At 37.1% G+C, this 23,566-nt stretch overlaps 1 protein-coding gene across 1 annotated transcript in view; it reads right to left on the bottom strand.

Annotated features, from left to right (window-relative positions):
- Nucleotides 1–23,566, bottom strand: part of DCC (DCC netrin 1 receptor) — a 1,164,464-nt gene that overhangs the window by 103,373 nt on the left and 1,037,525 nt on the right. Inside the window, exons 20-21 of the mRNA XM_036918577.2 lie at nucleotides 18,528–18,722; nucleotides 13,655–13,687 (exon numbers count right to left, since the gene is read on the bottom strand). Coding sequence (XP_036774472.2) covers nucleotides 13,655–13,687; nucleotides 18,528–18,722 — 228 coding nt within the window. The remainder of the gene's footprint in view (nucleotides 1–13,654; nucleotides 13,688–18,527; nucleotides 18,723–23,566) is intronic.

The raw sequence follows: 23,566 nt of genomic DNA, 5'->3' as shown, positions 1-23,566 counted from the left end.
GTGAATATATTTTTGAATTAATTTTGTTTAGGTACATATTAGGAAGGTCCAAACTAGAAAGTTCATGGTCTTCCTCTTGATTTGCATTTTTAAAATATTATAAACTACAAAGTCATTTAAAGAGTTACCATTTATATTTTCATTAAAGGATAGATTTCATAATGGAGGCTTTTTTCCGTCTTTTTTGGCAAAGGATGTATGCTCCCTTAGGCATAAGTTAAAGTCTCCATGATTTCCTTGCCACCTGCTGTCTGGATCGAGGGGAAATGGGCAGAGGTAATATGACTTCCTTTAGGAAGTGTGCTCACTGTTACTCCTAGGTGCTTGCCAAAGTGACCTGTATATTGTGTTTTTAGGACTTGATGAGTGACTCATCTGGTTTAGAATGTTCTATGATGTGAGTTAGACTGTTAAGAAAGAGAACAAATTTTAAGTTATTACTGTTGTGCATGGTTTTTTTTGTTCTTACTTACGTATCACTTACAATACTGTTTCTATATTCTTATTGTGGGGTGTATATGTGTAAAATGAAACATTGATGTTTCTATTAAATACCTACTTTTAGCAAACATAGGTAGATAGAGAAATTTTCCATGAAACATTTTTCAGGACCAACCAAATATTAATTCAATTGGGATTTCAGTTCAAGTGGCTGATTTTTCTGAGTAATGTTATTAAGTTCAGGGAGGAGTGAATAGAAAATTAATGTGCAGAGGACATGGAGAAGACTGCATATTGCTCACCTATTCTTTAATCCATCTTCCCTGAATGGAAATAACAGAAGGTCTCCCAGTAAGGCACCCACACAATCAATTCCAAAAGAAAAACATGGCCCATAATCTAAATCAAATGAACAGACTGATCATTTGACAAACATTCAATACACAGCCATCCTCTCAAGGATGCAGAGCACTGTGGCATCTTCTTGATCTTTAAAATTGGTTCTCTGAAAATGATTCTAATGATATATACCAAAGGATAAATGATACCTGGATATGGTTTTACTGTTCAAGATACAGATCAGATTGAGATGTCTTTAGAGGGGGTGATTTTTCAGAGGCTGGAAAATATGTCCATGCAGTTGGTAATACTGACTTTTAACAAAGACATCAGGACATCTAAAAACCAGTAAGCAAAATCGTAGCCCACACGTTGGATGTTTCAAATGTATATTAATAAACAAGAACTAAGGAGCTTTCCTCATCCTTTCCTAAGGTTCAACACATTGTTTTCAAGTAAACAGTAAAGTCAGTTAATTGACTGAAAGAAAGTAGAATGTTACTACTGCAACTGTGAGGGAAACTGACATGCCTACCATATATTGAGGTGTAGTACCCAACAAATCCTTCCTGCCTTCCTTTCTTCTAAGCTCCTTATATTTGCCACCTGTGGCAAACCTAAGAGCAATGATGTATGGGATGGGAGTGCATTTGGTGGCCTACTCTGAGTCACAGTGCAACAAAACCAAATGCACCACTGGCATTTTTCCTTGACAAAGAGAGGCAGTTTTTTGAGTCCCCATTCCCTCCTTTATGCTGCATAATATGAACAGAGTAGACTATGATGAAAAATAAGTTCATTTTTAAAGAATCTTTCTCAATCTAAAATCTAAGATTATAATTTCACACACAAAGGTCATGAATTGACTGACCATCATTCTGGTCATATTATCATTATGAAAGATGAAAATTATTATGAAAGTCAGGACACTCTAAGACCAAAAGGAGTGCTATTACCTTTGTGCCTGGACCCAGGACACTCCTGGATAGAATGGAAACTGTACTCATCATACATGTGAATTAAATAAATAAATTCCTGGCTCGTGATGGACATCTCAGTCTGGTGCTGGGTCCTGACTTCGTGAGGCATATGTGTAGTCTTTTGCAGAATTTGGCAACTGATTGTGAAGAAAAGTTGCCTAAGAAATGTTTTATGGTAGAAAACAAGTTTACATGCTTCCTTTCTTCTTCTTTTTTTTTTTTTGCAAGCACTTCTTCTTTCAAAAGCACCAGAGTAAAAGCACTATTACACTAGACCAACTGGAATGTGGATTCCTGAACATGACAATAGATGACAGACCATAAGGACAGAAGGAAAAACATACATATTTCAGAAGCACAGTGGTTATTCCTAGGAATTGTACCACTGCTCATTCTCAACATCTTTCAAGGCGGAATGGACAATAACTCAAAAGGTGACTATCAGGGGACCAGAATACCTGAGTAGATCAATGAGATCTTTTGATCACAGGAAAGAAGTTGGCTTCCTTAAAGTTTTCAGGTAAGGAGAACCCCCACATTCTTACCTCAAGAGCTCCCCCTCTAATTAGTCTGTGTCCTTTTATCTGGTTGCTCATAAAAACTTGCCAAGTGCTCCTGAAGAACTGTCTTAAATTTCCACATGCCAAAAGCCCAGTGAAGTTCATAAGTTCTTGTAATTATTATTTATATAAATTTAAAATGAAACTGTGGTGAACAACTGAATTGTTAACAGAACAGAAAATGGGGACGATTTAATAATATTAATGATATGGTGATGGAGGGTAATCTCTGAATTTTCTCCTCTCACCAGAATCTGCTTGTATGCATTCTTGCCTGTTATTTTCCTGGAATACTGGCCAGTATATGGGTCTGAGAAATCACTTTTAGATGCAGGCTTGTTTTTAATTAAAATACAAAAAGCATTCTGTTTCTCTAAGCATGAGGTACCTTCTTGGAGGACTACACCTACCCAAGAGCTAGCTCATTTACCAGACTACAGTATGGAGGATGAGGCAGAGACTTTGTGGATCATAAATGAGCAACTGTTCTCAAGGGCCACTGCATGAACCATGAAAGCCTCCCTGACCTGGATGATCCACAAGCTCCTCCCAAAGGCAAGGGAACATGCTAAAACATGAGCATCATGCTGGCTGCCCTGCAATATGTATAAATTACATTGTTGTAGCATGATACTTCTTTATCACCTCACACCAGTTAGGACGGCCAACACTGAAAAGACTAAGAACAACAAATGCTGGCGAGGATGTGAAGATGGAATGTGTTCGCACCTGAGTGAAGCTGCAAAACAGTTCAGGGGAAAGCAGCAGAAGAGTATGAGAGTCATTTCCAAGTGACTTTATGTTAGGAAGTTGTAACTACAGTATGAAAATACTAGAACATGAACTACAAGACACTCATTAGAGAAATTAAAGAAGGCACCAATAAATGGAAGTACATCACGTGGTCTGGGATAGGAAGAATTAATATTGCCAAAATGGCCATCCTGCCTAAAGCAATCGACAGATTCAATGCAATCCCTATTAAAATACCAACAGCATTCTTCGACAAAGTAGAACAAATAGTTCTAAAATTCATATGGAGCCACAAAAGTCCCCGAATAGCCAAAGCCATCCCGAGAAAAAGAAGAATAAAGCTGAGGGGATTTCATTCCTTAACTTCAAGCTCTACTACAAAGCCATAGTCATCAAAACAATTTGGTACTGGCACAAGAACAGACCCATAAAACAGAATAGAGAGGCCAGATATAAACTCACACATATATGGCCAATCAATATATAAAGGAGCCATAGATATACAACAGGGAAAAGACAGCCTCTTCAACAACTGGTGTTGGTGAAACTGGACAGCTACATGTAAGAGACTGAAACTAGATTATTGTCTAACTCCATACACAAAAATAAACTCAAAATGGATCAAAGACCTGAATGTAAGTTATGAAATCATAAAACTTTTAGAAGAAAACACAGGCAAAACTCTCTTGAATATAAACATGAGCAACTTTTTCCTGAATGCATCTCCTCAGGCAAGGGAAACAAAAGCAAAAATGAACAAATGGGACTACATCAAACTAAAAAGCTTCTGTACAGCAAAGGACACCATAAGTAGGACAAAAAAGGCATCCTACAGTATATTTGTAAAAGACATATCTGAAAAGGGGTTAACATCCAAAATATATAAAGAGCTCACATGCCTCAATACCCAAAAAACAAAGAACACAATTAAAAATGAGCAGAGGATATGAACATTTCTCCAAAGAAGAAATTCAGATGGCCAAAAGGCACATGAAAAGATGCTCAACATCGCTATTTATCAGGGAAATGCAAATTAAAACCACAGTGAGATATCACCTCACACCAGTTAGGATGGCCAACATTGAAAAGACTAGGAAAAACAAATGATGGCAAGGATGTGAAGAAAGGGGAATCCTCCTACACTGCTGGTGGGAATGTAAGCTAGTTCAACCATTGTGGAAAACAATATGGAGGTTCCTCAGAAAACTAAAAATAGAAATACTATTTGACCCATGAATTCCACTCCTAGGAATTTACCCAAAGAAAACAAGATCCCAAATTCAAAAAGACATATGCACCCCTATGTTTATCGCAGCACTACTTACAATAGCCAAGATATGGAAGCAACCTAAGTGTCTATCAGTAGATGAATGGATAAAGAAGATGTGGTACATATACAAAATGGAATATTATTCAGTCATAAGAAAAAAACAAATCCTACCATTTGCAGCAACATGGATGGAGCTAGAGGGTACTACGACTCAGTGAAATAAGCCAGGCAGAGAAAAACATGTACCAAATGATTTCACTCATTTGTGGAGCATAACAGCAAAGCAAAACTGAAGGAACAAAACAGCAGCAGATTTACAGACTCCAAGAAATGACTAGTGTTTACCAAAGGGGAGGGGTTAGGGAGAGTGGGTGGGGAGGGAGGGAGAAGGGGATTAAGGGGCATTACAATTAGCACTCACAATATAGGTTGGTCAAGGGGAAGGCAGTACAGCATGGAGAAGACAAGTAATGAGTCTACAGCACCTTACTACACTGATGGAAGTGAATGCAATGGGATGTGTGTCCGGTGGGGGGAATTGATAATATGGGTGAATGTTGAAACCACAGTGTTGCTCATGTGAAACCTTCATAAGATTGTATATCAATGATACCTTAATTAAAAAAAAAGAAAATACTAGAACATGAGCATCATGCTGGCTACCCTGCAATATGTATAAATTACATTGTTGTAGCATGATATTTCTTAATTAGTGTATCTGTCCATCCTCCATCCATCTAGTAGTCTTTGTACTAGGGTGGACCCATTGCTCTAAGCATTAAATGACTATTGTAAAGGCTCATAAATTAGTGAGGGGGAAATGTTAAGTGAATAATAATTACATTGTAATATTCAAAAGTTTAAAAAAAGTTTAAGTGGCACAATGGAAAAACAGGGTGATTGACTATTTATACCTAGAAAGATGAGGAAGCCTTTTCAGGGGTGACACTTAAGTTGAGAACTGAAGGATGAGTGGAAGTTTATCAGGTAGAAGAGAGTGAGACGGGTAAGCTTATAAAGTCAGGCAGAGATGAGAGAATAGAACTGTGTATACAGTCTACCAGAGTCTAGAATTTGTCTTATAAAAACAGAGATCCACTGAAGGTATTTTAAGTAGAAGAGTGACTCAGTTAATTATGTACTTTAGAAAGATTATTCTGGTTGAGTGTGAAGAACATATTAATTAGAAGAGACTGCTGTAATAAACAGGGTGAGGGTAATATTAATTATGAATCCATGAGGCAAGCTATTATTAGCTCCATTTTTTAGATGAGTAAACTGTGGCTCAGAAAGACTAATTAATATACTCATTTGAAATGGCTGAATCTGCCTGACTTTGCTGCTGCTGATTTTACCATTAGTGAACGAATTAACAAGTACAAGGAGGGATGGGGAGAGAGTTAGACAAATTCCAGCGCTGCTTATAATTGATCCTGGTGTGTGAATGTGAGGGGTTAGGTGTGTGGGTGGGACTCCAGCTGGTAGCTCCATTCCCAGGAGTGCACATAATGAAACAGCCGTTGGAAGAGAAAGGATATTGTTCAGTTTGCAACCATGCAAAGCACCAGGGCCAGTGAAGGTGATACTTCAGAAAAACACATAGCAGAAGTGAACAAATAAGGCTAGGAAAACTCTGGAGATGACAGTTGCTGAGGCCCTATGCCTATTCCTATTCTGTCATCTCTTCCTTCCCCTGCTCCACAATCTCACCCCCCTCCAAGCAAGACACGTCAGCATGAGCAGCCAAGAGGGAAGGCGCTTACAAGGCTCTGGAACCAAAGCAGATGTTAGCCTTCAGTGGCCAGTGTTGACAATAAGTAGCTGCTGGGTTGAAAAGTAGGAAAGCACGAGAATTTCTGTGTTAGAGCAGAAAGAATGAACAGAGGTCTCAACACCAACCTGTGCCCTCTCCCATAGTGCTCTGCTCAGCACACTGGAAACCTTAATGTTCCCTGAACACATCCTGCATTCCTCCCTCTTTGAACAGCTCCTTGATTTTCCCATTTAAGACTTCTCTAAATAAAGTTTCCAGTAATCTTTGCCTCTGCAATCATTTGTCTTTAATTAAGTTCTACTCGTATATTTAAAGCCAAGTCTTGGGTTTTAAAAAGTCTTTTCTACTGCTCCTCACAGTGATTGCCCATCTGAAACACTACGATACACATATGAGAAGGTACCAACTGATTTAGCATTTCCTATTTTTCATGTTGGGCTGGGGCATTTATATACTCCTCCTAAGTATACTGCGTGCTTTTTGAAAATGGACGCATGGAATTGTACGTCTTTCTTAAGCTTCATCACCTAGCGCAGGGTTGGGTGCATAGTTACCAGAAAGTTGTCAAAAGTGAGTCTAATTCTTTTCATACTTTACATTTGAAATTTCAAAAGCTCATCGACATTTGTTAGTTTTAATTTTTCTTCTTTCTGAACTCAGAATTATAAGTAACCAGTGAGATGCAAGTGTATATATTTTCGGTTAACAAGAAATGATAAGGGAGGGTCGAGGTAAAAAAAAGGACACAGTAGGTCCAAATCTTCATAAATGTGACCACCATTTCCTGAATCACAGAGAACTTGTTTTTCTGTTTCTGTTTTATTCAGTAGATGAGCATTAAAGTATTTTTCTTTACTAGAAATACATTTTCACATATTTTTCCTCTCTCCCAAAATTTGTAACATATATAGTATCTTCAGCCATGAACACTATTATTTTTGGTTTCTCAAAACTATACTTTTGATTAAATGGCAAAGTCTTTTTTTCTGGATTATTCTCTGACTTTTCCCCCAAAGATTTGTGTCAATTCAATTTAATTTAATTCATAAATTGATTATTGTGTCAATTCAGTTTAATAAATACTTGTGGGGCAATTATAATATGATAGGATCTTAATTAGAGACTTGGGGTACAGGCAGGAGGGGATGACAATGTGAATCACAAAATTCCTCTGCCATCAAGGAATTTACAACCTGGCCAAGAGCTTGGGACCGTCAGTAGCAAACTATAAGAAATGGACAACAGAGCAAGGAATAAGTTGGATATTATAGTCAGATAGAAGAAAAAAACACTGGGAAGGTAAGAAAGTCATCTTAGAACAAAAGTAAAACTGGGAAGGGAGTCTTGAAAGATGAGGACTTGACTCAGAGAAGGGGAGACAGAATTGTTAAGGCTGAGAGAATGTACCGCTTGGAGCATGAAGCTGTGAAAATACACTCTTTGCAGAGTGATCTGTGGATTGCTGCCAGACTGAGGCATGTCTGGAGGGATGTACTTAGCTGTGAGGCTAGAAAGGGGAGACTGAGGTCAGTCAGCCAGAGTCCTGACACCCAAGAACTGACTTTGTTCTACAAGCATCAGTGAACCGTGTGTGTTTTGGAAGGAAAATTGAGGAGGCAGACAGTCCAGGACTGATAGAAGTGGGCAGAAAAAAATCTTAGGAATGTGATATTTGGCAAATGTCTACAGCAAAGAAGGACATTTAGCAACACAGTGGGTCTCCTAAGAACTTGCTTAAGAAATCTTCTTTGAAGCCTTGTTAATAAAAATGTCTCTTTCTGGCCTGAGAAAGTAAAAGTATACTATGAATCACATCAATTTTTGTGAGTACTAAGTGTGTTTTTTTCTTTCAAAGTTACCTATTGAAACATAAAAAGTCCTGAGAGGGGGACTTGAGCAGCTACTTGACCCCTTGCTGGGAACACAGAAAGCACCTCAGCGTTTATCAAAAGCACATTACTCATTTTTTACCTTTGCTTTTTCACCATAGTCATAATTTCCAAAATTGTGAAGTTTTGGACCTGAGAAAACCGCAGGTGAAAATAGCTTTTTCAAGGGGGTATAACAAGCATTTAAAAAATAAAATGAGTTGAACTACACACAAAATAGGTTAAAAAGGGGTTTTAATTTTCAATTAAACAGCTCCCATCAAGAGGCGGTAAAGGTTTTAATTTTTCAAATAGCAACCCGGCTGCTGTAATCCAAACCCTGCAACGTCTGGATTACATTAACTAAATTCCAAGCTTGACTAGACTGCCTTGAAAACCTGATTTCCCTGAAATTGGAAACAATTAACATTGTGTTTATTCATGAGATTAAACCCGCTGAGGTGTAAAATGGCAGGTGTAGTGTTAAGTGCTTTGCCCGAACACCCTACTGAGGAAAGACAAAGCTCTTTAAACCCAGTGAAGGTATGTGACACCATTTATGGTTTTACTTTTTTGATCACAAAGTAGGAGCCAATTAACTCACTGCTTTTCCAAAAATGATACAGTGGTTAAGAGCAGAGATTCTTAAATTGGTTAGCTTGGATATGTACTTTGGCCTAACCACTTACGTACTGGAAGTGTCTGAGCATGTGTTAACCTCTCTGTGTCTCATTTTCCACATCTGTAAGAATGGTATGAAAGTGAAATATGAATGAATATGTACAGTGCACAGAAGAAAGATTAATGCATACCAGGAGTGCTGAAAATGTGAAGGGCCATCTTATGTGGCAATGCTATGCCTGTTTTTTTTTATTCTAATACTAATCCTAAAGCTTGAGAACCTTAAATCCTCAAAGAAAACAAAAGATAATTTGGACTAAAGTCATCATTTTACAGGTGAGGATGCTGGAGAGGTTCACCCACTTGCCCAAGTTGCAGTGCAGGTCCAGGTGGCAGGCAGGTACGAGGATCTGAGGAACCCAATTCAGTTCCCTCGCTCTTGCAACACACCTGAGTGTCCATCGCTATCAGCCATCCCCACAGCTCAGAGGAGAATAATCCTCCCCGCTGGTGGGAGGGCCGTTCTCAGCAGGCTGCCTTCATCTGGATCCATAACTGGCTTATGCACTGAAGCCTCTTTTCCTGGCCCCATGGTTTAGATCACCTTTCTGCAGGCTACAGATGATTAAGGGCACTTGAGAGAGCTGGAAGCAAGCATTTTCTTCCCGATTCATCTCAGCCATGATACAGATCATGTCAAGGACACTCCTGCCCTCCTTAAGGTACCTATTCTACCTTCTGACAGAGTACCTACCTACCCCACAGGGTAGGTGACACTAAACCCTGACACCTACTCTAACGCCACAGTGGGCAGACATGGAGACACACATGAAATTGTGAACAACTTGGCTCAAGCTAAGAATTACCCATTTTTACACATAGACACCTCAAAGTGGAGAACAATGTTTGGAAGTCAAACAGAATATAAAGATGTAAAAGCAATCCTTTAAGATGAAAAGTTTGATCTGATAATTATTACTGACAATTGGTCATATTTTACAGTTTCAGCTACTTGTCATTGCAACCTTCAAACAAGGAGCTTTTATAAACTCCTCTGTGAGGAGCTCGAAAAGGTTTAAGCTGATTATGGAGAAACAAAAAGGCCAATTTTTCGTAAGTCTAGCAGCAGTCCACAGTGGAAAGACTATCCACAGTGGAGGCAGAGAGAAGCATGTTTGGATTCCAGGTCTGCCCAGAACTATATTTGTGTGACTTTGGGGAAAACACTACCTTCTGCTTCCTCATCTGAAAAATCAGGAAAATGATCAGTGGAAGACCCACTTTCTGTTTGAAGGTAGATGGTAGGAACTGAATTGAGCACCCCCACTCCCAGATTCATAAGCTGAATTCCTAACACACAATGTGACTTTTGGGAGATTTAGACTGTTATGGAAATAATTAAGGTTAAATGAGGTCAGAAGGGTAGGGCCCTGATATGATCTGACAGTATTCTTGTAAGAAGATACAGGAAACAGCTCACTTTCTCTCCACCATGTGTGGACATGGTGAGAAGGTGGCTGTCTGCAATCCAGGACGAGAGCACTCACCGGAATCCAACCCTGCAGACCTTGAATGAGACTTCCAGCCTCCAGAACTGTGAAAAAATAAGTTTCTGTTCTTTAATCCAATTTGCCTGTGGTTATTTTATTTTAGTGGTCTGAGCTGACTACAGCAGTGGCATTAGCACCATCATTGTGTTTCCAGCAATAAAGAACTTGTCCAGATCACATACTCAGTCCTATGAATTTCACATACTCGGACTGAAAGCTATTTTGCTTTGTTCTTTAGACTCTTCACAGAGATGGGGAAAGGAAAGCTGATACTGGGAAAATATCTGTACCCAAACTTTAGACATAGCAACTTTACAGATACATGTTACACATGTGTGTGGTTGTCTATGTGTGTGTGTGTGTATACACACACACACACACACACACACACATATATATATGCAGTATATACACGATGAATATGCTCAGTGGTTCAAATCAGGGTTTGCATTATGGCCTTGTCACTCACTAGCTGTGTGTCTATAGACAAGTCACTTAAACTCTCTGATCTTCGGCTTCTTCATTGCTAAAATGGAAACAATAATAATACCTCTCTCATAGTATTGTTCCAAGGATTAAATGAGTCAATACATATTAAGTTCTTAGAACAGTGACTGGTGATAAGAGCTTCATCAGAGGTTTCCTTATTCTACTTGACCCTCCCCTACATTAATATAATTTCTGGTTAATCTCTAAAATCTCATTATTACTTTCAAACTTATTGGCCACTTGTACACTGAGATGAGATTAGAGAAATAATTCGGAGGTGGAACAAGAGATAAGAGACTGCAAAAATGGGGATTTAGAGAGTTGGCTGAGATTGGAGGGATAAGAAAATGCTAGATATAATCAATTACAATTACATAAAGGAAGAAAGAGGTCTATGTAAGTTATCTATCATTTTCAAACTATGTTACTATTACTCAGAAGAAATTAGTTTCCCTAAATCACAACTGATCCCAATATAACTGACTTTTTGTTTTCACATTTATATTCTTCAGGGCAGATGTTAGATTCCAGGAAAAAGTCGTTGTGACAGGAGTCTACAATGATACTTTTTAAAAAATAATCAAAACTTTTCTCACTTTCTTCCATATTAAGTGAAATTAGACCTCCCTGGCTTTTCTATTTAGGAGTCATCTTGGCAAGGTTAACTCTGACACAAGGTGCCAAATTTTCTCTCAACAGAAATGCAGTTCCTGTCATAAATATAACAGTGGGATTATTTTGCCATAGTAAGGAGGAGATTGGCCTTACGGTGTGCACGATAAAACATATTCAACTGCCTCACTATGTGCCGGGACTGGGAACACTCACAACAGCTTTTTCCTATTATTTTCATCAATCTTAGAGGGATCTTTAATCTGTGTTATTTTTCTTATACTCGGTCATCAACTCAGAAGACTGATTTTGTTTACAAAGAGCTTCGAATGGTCAGTAAATTTTATATGCTTTCTCTGTAAGGATTTTAAGGTCTTATTTATAACCACCCAATTATATGTCATCAGTCCCTCTCAATTTTACAAGTGATTTGACTTTGATGTAAAATTTAGAACCTATCAATCTGAATGATTGTTTGCTAGCTGTGATTGAATAAGACACCAAGCAGTATTCTATGTGACAGAAACTTTCTAAGTAATATTAGGTAAAGAAAAAGAATAGTTGCCCAAATATACTAAGAGATTTGCCACTGGCAAGTTCCTTTTTCTTTCCTGAGATATGATCTGACTTCACTGTTGATGTGAAAATCTGAGAAAAATACATGCAGAGTGTGCGATCAGAGAGACTGGGGATAATTTATTCTTTTTTCTCTTATAAGAGGAACAATTTACAAAACATATTTTCTGGTATCTTAAAATAATATTCAACAAAAGAGGTAATTGAAAAAAATTTAAAAATAGCTGGAAATCCATTTTTTCAGAAGCTTGAGAATGTCGTCACCCAACTGGCTAATAATACAGCATTTCATCTGGTTCAATTACTTAAAAATTGTGTGTGTGTGTTTTCTCTTTTTTAAAAATATAATTTCAAAAATTAGGTGTTATCTGCCTGTGGAAGTTCTCAATTCATTTAAGTAAAGACGGCAGGGAGTGGTTGTTTTAATTATTTCATGACTGAAATGATAAAACCACTTCTCCTAGTTATTCTAGTTTGGGATCTGGCCAAAACTAATATTTAATTTACCTAAGTACATACATGCTAACTGATAATTACTCATCATTAATAGTCTTACAAATATGACTATTTAGTAGATATTCATCTTGTAAGACTATTTCAAGAGGAAGCAAGCAGGAACAGTTAGGCAGTTAATGGAAATGTAACCCTTGGGTAGATAGTTACGTATATTGTATCATTTCTATTGCTCCATGTGTGAAGCCCTAGCCAGTTTCTGTTAAGTAGAGGCATGGTATAAGGATCCAGAGATAAACTGAACCCTGGATCATTAAATAAAATACCATTCATGCAGACAATGTTCTGTTAGTGAGCCTTAACATTCCAGATGCTTAATATTCAAACATTAAAAAGTATTATTGTTCAAAGAAATGTTTTCCCCAATCGTATAACATGATGCCTTAGGAGACGTGATGCCCGCAAGTAGGTTCTGCTGACAGCAGATGTCCAAGGCAGGAGACAAACCACACAACCTGTCCAACAAATACTGACAACACTGACTATCACCAGTTATGAGCATTTCCAAACTCTCCCTTCTTTAAAGAATGTAACACACTGAAAAAATAAAACTCATCGCATGTTCTTTGTCTTCTTTAGAATTCTACTAATTATTCTTAGTGTAAAAATAAGGGAATTCTACTTTATCGGTGTGCTAATCATGGTAGTAGCAAATTGGTATCCACCTGTGAGGTGGTAAAGATTATTTATCTCCTTTTCCTTATAAACCATGCCTATTTCTCTAAACAATCAGCATTCAACAAAGGAACCGAAGGAGGATGAAATAGCCCACATCACACCAGCGTCTGATTAATGGAACGATAGCTTCCTGACCTCAAAGCAAACCATAGTAATGCACTAAAAAAGTTGACCTAACTTTGTTTTTATTTATTCAAAGAAGCTCACTGCAGAGGAAAATCCCACAAGATTTATGTTTTATCTCTGTAGAGCTATATGACTTTAATCCACAGCTCATGAAAGGGTGTAAGAGCAGCTTGAAAATTATGCTGAGCTTAATTATACTTAATGTGAATTATTCAGAAGTGCAGACAGAGACTAAAAATTTATTTCATACAAAGAAGCTTGACATTTTAATTGGTCCTTCAGAATAGAGACAAAACAATTTCCTCTCAAGAAAATTTACATCTTCTCTCACAGACCTGCGGCCTCAGCCAAACAGAACTTCATTAACAAGATTAATTATCGTGCTGTTGTCTGCTTCATCAGGTGTATGGGCCAGGTGAAAGAGGAATACAAAATAATGACTGACATTTCTAACTGATGGAGTGGATCAAAGGAGGGAAGGAATGACAGATTAAGCCACCATACCTTGGTCATTAGCCATTTTGTCAGGGTGTTCCACTGTGGGAGAAAAGAAATATTATTATTAGACTTTGACACTTCCTAGCAAGAAAGCTGCGATTTCAAATCAACAGTTTTGTTAGCAAGTTTTCACATCAAGGCCAAAGCACTATTGAAATAAAACTGATAAGAAACTAAGGTTGATGTGATTATTTCTATAAAGTAAGTAGACAGAGGAAAAAAATAATTGAAAATAGTTATTGCTGTATAAGTGTATTCTTAAGAATGTTATTGTCACATTCCTCTAAACGTAGACTCAGAATGATCATCATGTAAGCTTAATTAAAAATACAATTAACAGTTAAAAAAATGCATGGGCTTCCCAACTAATTATCACCCATACATTTTAAATAAGTTAAAGATGCTGTCTTCTTGTCTTCAGTTTTTTTTCAACTACAGAACTTAACCAATTCTCAAATGGATCGGGTAAAATAACAGAATACCACAAATGTGTTTTAATCTAAATGGTCTAATAAATTTTTAGACCTTGTGAAGAAAATTCTTGACTTGTTCACAGCTTCAGATGGGTTATAAGTAATGTTCTAGAAAATAACTTTCAAAAGTATCTCTAAATTTTTTTGAAAGAGGGCTTCTTTTCTGAAAACCAAGTGTAATTGTATAGAAGGTAAGTCTCTAGTATCATTGCTTTTCATAGAAATTGTGATATAATATTTTGACCAGAGTAGATCTTTGTGAGTCCTCATCAATTAGAATTCTTCCGGCTATCTTTGATTTTCCTTGAGCTTTCAGTCTTCTAGGCGTATTTAAGTCACTCAGTTGAACTCAAATTTGACACATAGGCTGTTCACTTGTTATATCTGCTTCTTGTGTATGTCTCAGTTGAACTCACACAGGGAAAATTATACTAGTATTCTCATGAGCAGTAACCTATAACCTAGTCAGTTTCTCATTACATGTGGAGTCTCATAGCAAATCCATCATCATTGTTCAAGAAATAAAGCAAATGAGTTTCTTTTTCTAAATGAAGATGCACAAATCATTGTCTAGAAGAATGTATAGAATCAAGATCCTTCAGCAATGATGCTGTTCACAAAAGTCCTTTTCAGATGAACAGGGTTTATGAATGTCAAGTCACAGAAGGACAGATTTCTAAACCAGAGATCACTTAAAATTCCTTTCAGTTGAAAATACCATGTAGACTTAGTCTATGAAAAGGATAACTGGGAAAGGTATCTTAATAAGCAGTAGACTTTGAATACTGAGTCACTCTTTGGAAAACATCATATACCTAAGAGTGTTTATTATATTAAGATTCCACAAGCTTTAAAGAAATTTTATGAATGTCTTAGTATCTCTGAAAGATTTGACAATTTTTAAATTCACCAGGTTATAGAACCCAACCTTTCCTAATTTAGTCATTACAGCTGAATTTTTGTGCTGAGTTTCTTCCCCTTACACACTGAAGACTACTAATGACTTCTCAAAGTTCGTTTTTTTACAGTATTGGAAGGTTGTTGACGAAAGTTGCTTTTATGGGCAACTGCATTACCTGTAGTTTATAGACAAGGATAGGATTTTGAACTGAGATCCTAACGTAGTTTTTGAGGAAGACACTATGTTGGAGGGAACGCCATGCCAGGTCTCCAGGAAGAATGAGGAAAGATACATCGGGACCATAGGTGACCACATGTCCAGGAAAGGTAAATGTTTTGCAGTCAGAAACAACCCTAACCAGTATCTCATATTTAGGGGAGAACTGTTTGGAATATAAAAAAAAAAGACAGAAAACCTATCATCTCATTTCCATTCTTCTCTTCTTCCTTGGTCTTTAATCATATATATGCATTTTCTACAGTCTAAGAAAACTTCAAGCAAGTGACAATAAACATATGTTATGATAGACAGTCTCATCCTCATTCTTATCTTCTAGATTTGTTTTACTTTAGCATATCTGGCTGAATATAACTTCAGAAATTTTGAATGTGTCAAGAAAGGTTAGCTACTAAAGAGTATTTCCCAACTGGGATCAATATATTCTAACAGTTACTTTTAATTGAAGACAAATGATGGCTTAAAAGTATTGTAACTTGTGCCTTGACTTTTTAATTGCTGCTGCCAGATAATCAGCTATTTTGTCAAAAACAATTTGAAGACTAAAACTTTTTGGTATTCTGGTCCAGAATTTTCAGTTCTCTATCCTTGGAAGGGATAGATGCAAGGCTAAGAACGACGGTTAAGGAGGCCCAGAGAATAGACCATTTACTGTGCTTTCACTGCTGAAGACTCCGCTTCTTTGTGTGTAGGAGGTGACTCCATGCATCCACAGATATTCTCTCTGGTCTGCCTCACTGGGAGCATCCTTCCTCCCTATTACATGACAGGCCAACATGGAGAAAATTGCTGGAGGGAACCCGTGTGATAGGCAAAGATAGACATGCTTCTTATCCATCTTCCAAGGGTTCTGCAGTGTGTGGGTATCCTAACAGGGAGCATTTAGGGGGAGGGAGGTGGGTATTTTCAAGAGTCCTATGTGGCCAGAAAAATCAAGTTCAAGATTCTTTTAATTAATATTTCGAAGAAAGAATCACATACCCTACATAATATGCATGTACATAGGGTATGGTAATTTAATCCCTTTTTAATTATAAATGTCTTTTAATTAGCCAGTATTACTGATTATGTTTTTTGTACCTCTCTTGCTTGTGGCTAAAATCAAAAAGGCAAAACTCTGGTCTCTACTAGCAAATGCTTCTACTGTCTTTGCAAAGACTGACTGTGAAAGTATGAAGCTTGGGGACACCTGCCTGGGGCATGGTTTGCAATGAAATACTTGCCTGTTACCCAGTATACTACTGAGAGTTGCCTCAGTTTCAGGACAATATGTAAGCCTTTATCTCTGTTAGACAAAGTTACATTCTGAACAGAAGAGGCCTTATGTTTTAAAGTAGCTTTGGAAACTAAAAATCTTAAGAGAGCAATAGCATGACTTCATGTCTTTAGTACAGATTTAGTTCATCATGGCATCAGATCTCTTATGATGAGTATTTATTTGCCTTAGGATATTTGTCATTGTGACCTGTAAGATACATGCATGATACATGTATGTACAATGTCAATTATTGAAAAAGTTGGGCAAGATTGATATGTCTGAATAGTTTAGAATGCATTCAAGCTATATGAAACTTAGTTTACCATATGAGCAACATTTGTTTAAAAATCTAATTGACTAATCAAATGGAACATGACATACTTAGGAGAGACAATACTAAACATTCAAATTAGGATATTAGGAATAACTCTTGTGGACTATTAGGACATATAACAAATTTCTGAATTTGTTCTCAGTTGTGAATATCATTTCATAGATAAGTTCAGGGCTCTTAAGGTAAATAGTATCAAATGAGATATGGAGTTCATTAAATAATCTACAGGATGGTTATCAGTGTGGGCTTATAAATCTTGTGATAACTCATCACTTTGCTGCTTAATACATATGGATGCCTTAAGTCATCTTAAACCCTCCCTGAGATCTCTAGTTGGCACACACTGAGATCATGAAATTAATTTGGCACTTGTCTATAGATAAAGAGGAAGCATTCTGTGAAACATTATCTAGTTACATTTCATGCTCTCACAAAATGAACAACCAGTTTCCTTTCGATTGCTCATTTGGAGTGAAACCTGATTTAGACATCAAGTCCTAAAAACCAGGATAGATGAAGATCAGCTCATTTCTTCCTGCCTCCCTCCCAACTTCTACTTTGTCATGCTTAAACTGAATGATTGTTTGTGTGCTCTTGGCAACCTTTCAGGTTAGCTATTACCAAGTCCAGCTTTTGAATAGCTTGCTCACCAGAATTAAAATGTCCACTGGTTATTAGGGCACCTTTCCTAGGAGAATTGAGACACAGACTATAGAGTTATTCTAAGACTCTTCTTTTAGTATGTAAAACAACTGAGTGAAAATGTCAGTCACCATGTTCTAATTTTTTAGTTGTTTGGCATCACGTTACCAAGTTTACAGCCAGATATATAGACACAATGTAGTCACAAATTTAAGAGCCAAGTATCCTTCTTTGGAATAGAACATATCATGCCTAAATATACACCATAAATATCAGCAATGGAACATTTGAATTACTTTCAATTGCTAAATATTAGAGGCTCTTCAAGTCACTTGTCCTCTAGGAAAATAATACTCTGTTCTTAAATAGTAAGGACTTATATGAAAATTATTTTGATGTAGTCACTATTTTTGGACCTTAGTATTTTTCTGTAGGAACAAACAACTATTGTTAAATTGAACTATTATTTTTATACTTCCAAGCATGTAGAGTGTGCTTCTACTAAGCATAGTGCAAAGTTTTTGTTTTTTTTCATTATTGCTACCGTGGGTCCTTAAAATAAACATTCATTTATTTTGTTTGAGATTTTCTGTCTTGCCATGTCAAAATTTCATTTAATATGTAAGGACAATAATTCCTGAAAGAAATTTAAAGTTGGCAATCATATGACATTCACATAATTCAACGCTTTAAAATTTTTATTTCCTCACATAAAATAGCTAAAGGGTTTAATTATATTTTAAATAGAACCAATATACATGAAATCAATACAAAATTCCAAAAGGATTGTAAATTAAAAAAAAAGTCAAGTTAAATATGTCTGCCTTGTGCTGATGGCAGAAAATGTGGTAACACAACAGATCTTTTGTAATGCTGGCCTTTGGCATAAAAAGGTACATTGTAATTTATTTTGAATGTCCACTGAAATCATATTGCCAACAGAGATGGTGTAGGACAGTTCCTAACACAGCCTCCAAAATGATTTCACAACAATCCCACGGGAAAAGAAAGGCAATATAGGGCATGATTCAGACCTTTGAGAGTCCTGAAGAGGATGGGATCAGAGAGGGGCCCCACTCCTTTTGCATTTCGTGCTTGAATTCGAAAATAATACATGGTGTCGAGGTTGAGATCCATGATTTGATGAGTAAGCCGATCACCACTGATGGTTTCCATAATCCAGTCATCAATTGGTATGTTCTTATCCAAGGTATAAAACAAGATGTAAGCTGCATAAATAAATGAATGGGTCTTTGTTCAGTATACTGACTGCAGGCTATACTTGTGCTTTGAACATTCATGTTTCCCAAATGCAATCTGCAATGGTTATTATATGTCCACATCTATAAGTCATAGTATTCAGGTTGACAAGTAATGTTTTATTTTTTCATACTGCAAGCATTAGATAATAACTGCTTCAAAGTACAGAATCTGAAAATGCAACAGGCCATTAGGAAAAAAATATCTGCCTTATTTAAAAATACAGGTTTCTGCTATCTATACATTCTGATTAGTGGCTGGCTCTAATATACAAGCATGATGAAAAATGTAAAACATAGACAACAAGTCTGTATAATTTTCACTGTAGTCCAAGAATGGAAATAAGTAATGTTTGTTTTGGCTTGCGCTGAAATAATAAAAATACACTGAAAAGTATAAAACGCCATACATGTTTAAAGTGCTATAAAAATAAATGATCATATTTTATTATTGTAGTAATTCTGTGAGGTTGGCAGGGCCACTGCTGCTCTCCTTGCACAGACGGTGAAGCTGAGAATGATTCAAGCTGGGTGGTAAGTGGGCTAGAATAATATCGCCCACTACTGTACTAAAATGCAACTATTTTCCCTCGTCCATCCCACCTAGACAACAGCAATAACGAAAGAGTATCTCTGGATAACGGTAGGTTATCTAGTTAGTATCTCAAATATTAATAACCTATTAATCACTTGACAGTGTCAGAATTACCTTTTGGTTAGGGGATGTGTTACTTCTAGTAGTGTTCTCAGTGGTGAGAGTCTAATACGCACCCAGACAAATCCAGGTACCCCTGTAAAATATTCATATTCTAACATTATATTTAGCCAGTATGTGAGCTAGGTTTTATTTGAAAGTGTTCAGTAATAATTCTATTTTACTCTATCAGATGAAACTATAAAAAAGCTCATCAGAGGTGTTTTTGATATGTGGGGGATGCATTGTAGACGTGGAACTGGATATTTCTTCCTTGTGATGCTGTAGGATTAAGCAGTGCTGCAAACTCCAACCTCCAGAAGTCTATTTCTCATAAACTCAAATCAATGTTGATAACTTCCATCCATTTTTCTTCAGCTTTCATCGTTTCCCAAGTTTGGTGTTTCTAAAATTTGCCTAATTATAAGAAATTCCTGGGGTCTAGGTACAAGTTGCAAAACATAGACTTCAAGAAAGAGCATTTTGATTTAATAGGTGAGGCAGACTGAGTCTTTGATGGTCCCCAATAATCCTCACCTCACTCCCATGTGTAATCGTTGTATAAATAAGCAGACAGGACCTAACTTTTGTTTTTAACCAGTAGAATACAGCAAATGTAGTGTCCATCACATTTTACATCACCCACAAATCCAGGCATAATTCTATAAATCATTATTGGATGAACTGATGAGTGATACAAAATCATATATATGCTCTTATGTTTTATTGAAGTGTACAACAAAGTTTATAGGAAGGAGCGTTCATGATAGAGGAAAGTTTCATATGTTATATGTAGCTTATATCAGACCTTGATGGATGGGGAGGAAGGGTAGAGAAGGCGAAGAAAGGTGGAGGAAAAAGCATAGCATGAAAACCAGTCTTCCTGGAGTAAGGGTTTGTGCTGAGGCACAGGTAGTACATGGTAAGTAGGCAGGTTGGTGCATGAGGTAATGCACTCTCACTTGCATGAGTTTGTTATACAAGGTTGTAACTTCTGCCTTACTCACAGACCCTATAGCCTCCCTTCTCTGTTGTCATGAAATAAGCTGCCAGATGGAAAGGACCATTTGGCAAGAAACTATGAGTAGGCTCCGATCAACAACCGGAAGGAACGCAGTCCTGCCAACAACCACATAAACTTGGAAGCAGATATTTCCCCAGTCAGACCTCAGATGACACATCCATCTAGGCTAACACCTTGCCTGCCTCCTTGTAAGGGACCCTGAAGCACAGTACCCAGCTAAGGGTGCCTGGATTCCTGACCAACAGAAGCAGTGACATAACAAATGTGTGTTGTTTTAAGCCACAAAATCTGAGGCAACACTATTACACAGCCACGGATAATACACTGGGTTAATGAAAGCCTCCATAATCTGCACTGCAGATTCCTGTGTCAAGAATCACTCCTTCAGTTGACATGTGGAATCTGTATATGTTTTGGCATTTGCTGACATGTTGATGCTACAGATGCGAATGTCTGAACATATGGAGAGCTCCAAAGAAGATAAAAGACTTGCCCACACACCGATGCTCAGGTTGGTGGGCTTTGTTCACTAAAGTTGCCAATGGTGCTCTCAGCATAAATGCCTAACTCATATTTTTAGGCCAGTGTATACCCCTCTTTAAAAAAATGGTTACTTAGATATACGAGAGCAGGAATGTGTAATACAGCATGTAAGCTTTTATAAAAGGAAGACATTCTTGGGAGACTGGCCCTTCACTGTTTGAGAAGCAGTCATTTTTGGGGGTGGAGAGGCCCTCAGAGAGCCTGGAAGAAGAGCCTCTGCAGCCCAGATGCAGAACGTGGAATAGTCTGGGTTTGAATCCCAGCTCTTCCACTTGCTATGTGTCCTTGGGTAAGGCATGAAAAAAAGCCTTAGTAAATCACATTTTTCAAGGAATTTAACAAGAATGTACTGGAGGCCACCTGAAGGGAAGCCATCCATGTGTTTGATAAAAGAAACTCCATGGTCAACTTTACACTTCAGATTCACTCAGGAGACCAGGAATCAGAAAGCTGAAAGCAATGGTTCAAGAGTTTTGGTGCATTTTACCTACTCCAGTTCCAAAGATTGACATGCTTTTTACACAATTCTGGTATATAAGAAAAAAAAATCTGTTCTCTTCTGCTCCACCCTGTCCTATCTGTATCTCCATGGCAATTTTCTATCCTTTATCCCAATTTTATAGTCTTTCCTAAAAGTAGACTCTCTTTTATGGGATCAAGAAACCATGTTCTATGACCTATGTTCTGACCTGGCAATGCTAGTTGGACTATCCGTAGACAAGTATCTTGACCTCTTCACTATTCCATTTCTTAATCTGTAAATGAGGCTGCTGGATGAGATAACATCAGGTACTTTCAAGCCTTAAGATTCTATGTTTCTATCATATTTGAACAGTCTTTCAACACTTCTCTCTCTCTTTTCCCTTCCCTTCCTTATTTCTCTCCACTCTTTTGATGCCAGAAACTACTCTTGGAACAAAACGTACAACACCTCTGCCTTTATGGAGCTTATACTATATCACCATAGTTGAAGCAAAATTAGTAAATGGTTACACAGTGGGGGTCAGTGCAGTCCTCCCAAAGTAGGGCATGGTCTGGCAAATGAGATGCCAGCTACAGTCATTTAATCACATGTTCTAAAGAAATAAAACTGATGGTTCCTACTTGCAAAAAAACAAGGAAATCTGCAAAACTTATAAAAGTTGTTTGAATCCTCCCTCTGGTTAATGTTAGAATTGGAAGACTATAACTCAAAACAGACTGTGAAATATCATGGATAAAAGAGTTGTTTTTGACATGGATGTCCATTCATTTATGACTCAGCCCCCATGATAACATCAATAAAATCTATTATTTTTTGAACCAGAGAAGTCTCCATTTTTGTCCCCAAAGAACCACATCTGTTGAACAGAAGATCTTGGTACCAGTAATATTTTTTTAGCATTTATCATGTGTATGTCTTATCTCTTTGCAAGAACAAAGACATTCTTTTAGTTCAGTAGCCATAGCTTATATTACTTTTTAGTATTAAAAAAAAAACTAATAAAGTTGTCTTCACATAGTAAGTATTGAAACTCACTTACTGAATGAAATCCCCTAGCTAGTAAGCATATAAGTTTTACATTCATGACATTTAATGAAATTGTTGAAGTTTTCATGGGCTGTGGTAAGTGCATCGTAAAACTGAAAGTTTGGAGAATAGTGCTGCCATCTGGGTCAGCTATACTTATTCCTAATTTTCTTCATTTATCAAATGCAAATAAGGTATTTGCCTTCACTGTGCTCTTTTTCTGTGTGAAAAGCATTCAGTGGCGCATTTATAAAGGACAGTTCTGGCATCAAGAAAATCAGACTGAAGGAGCAAGTATGAGGTTCTAACAATTCCAAATTGTTTCTGTGCAATTTCTTGATATTTATGGGGAAGCCTATCTTGTTTTGCAAATTTGAGAACTGAGATGGAGAACAGAAACAGATTGTATTTTTCAAAACTCTGAAAGTTGGCCTTAGAAAAAGTACGCAGTTTCATTTGGATCTGTGAGTTTGGGGTATTTGGAAGATGAAGAATCCGTTATTAAAGTCTTACCTTATAGATTTCCATATCTCCACACATGTTGAAACAAATCCATTGGTTTCTTACTACCTTCTGTAGATGTATTCATCATTCTGTATCCAAGTCTCTTTCTCCATCCTTTTATATTTTCATACTCCTTTTTTGTCTCTTACCTACCACAACTGGCTAAACAATGAATTATTATATACTATCATAGGTTGTAAGACCTTCTGGGATGGTTAACTCTCTTTGGCATTGGAGTCAAATTTGTCTAAGTAATTATAAAAATGTAATATCGTACATCTGTACTTTTGACTTGACCTACAAAAACAGGTAGCTCTAATTCCAGAAGTAAAGTGACAGCAAGCGTTCAATTCCACCTCTTTCCTCTCCTGTCGTTTTCCATACTTCTTCCCACTTGTTACTGATTCCCTTCCATGGATTAGATAAATCACTAAGTACTGAGAAGACCAAGGGGACCCCTATCCGCTAGTGAGAGTTTTTTATCTTTAAAAAATTGATTCTGATAATCATGCATATGTAGGTATATAAGGAAAGAAGTC

Source organism: Manis pentadactyla, chromosome 6, assembly GCF_030020395.1.
Source record: "Manis pentadactyla isolate mManPen7 chromosome 6, mManPen7.hap1, whole genome shotgun sequence".
Classification (NCBI taxonomy): domain Eukaryota; kingdom Metazoa; phylum Chordata; class Mammalia; order Pholidota; family Manidae; genus Manis; species Manis pentadactyla.
The sequence above is the reverse complement of the archived record's forward strand: the minus strand, read 5'-3'. Positions and strand labels throughout refer to the sequence as shown.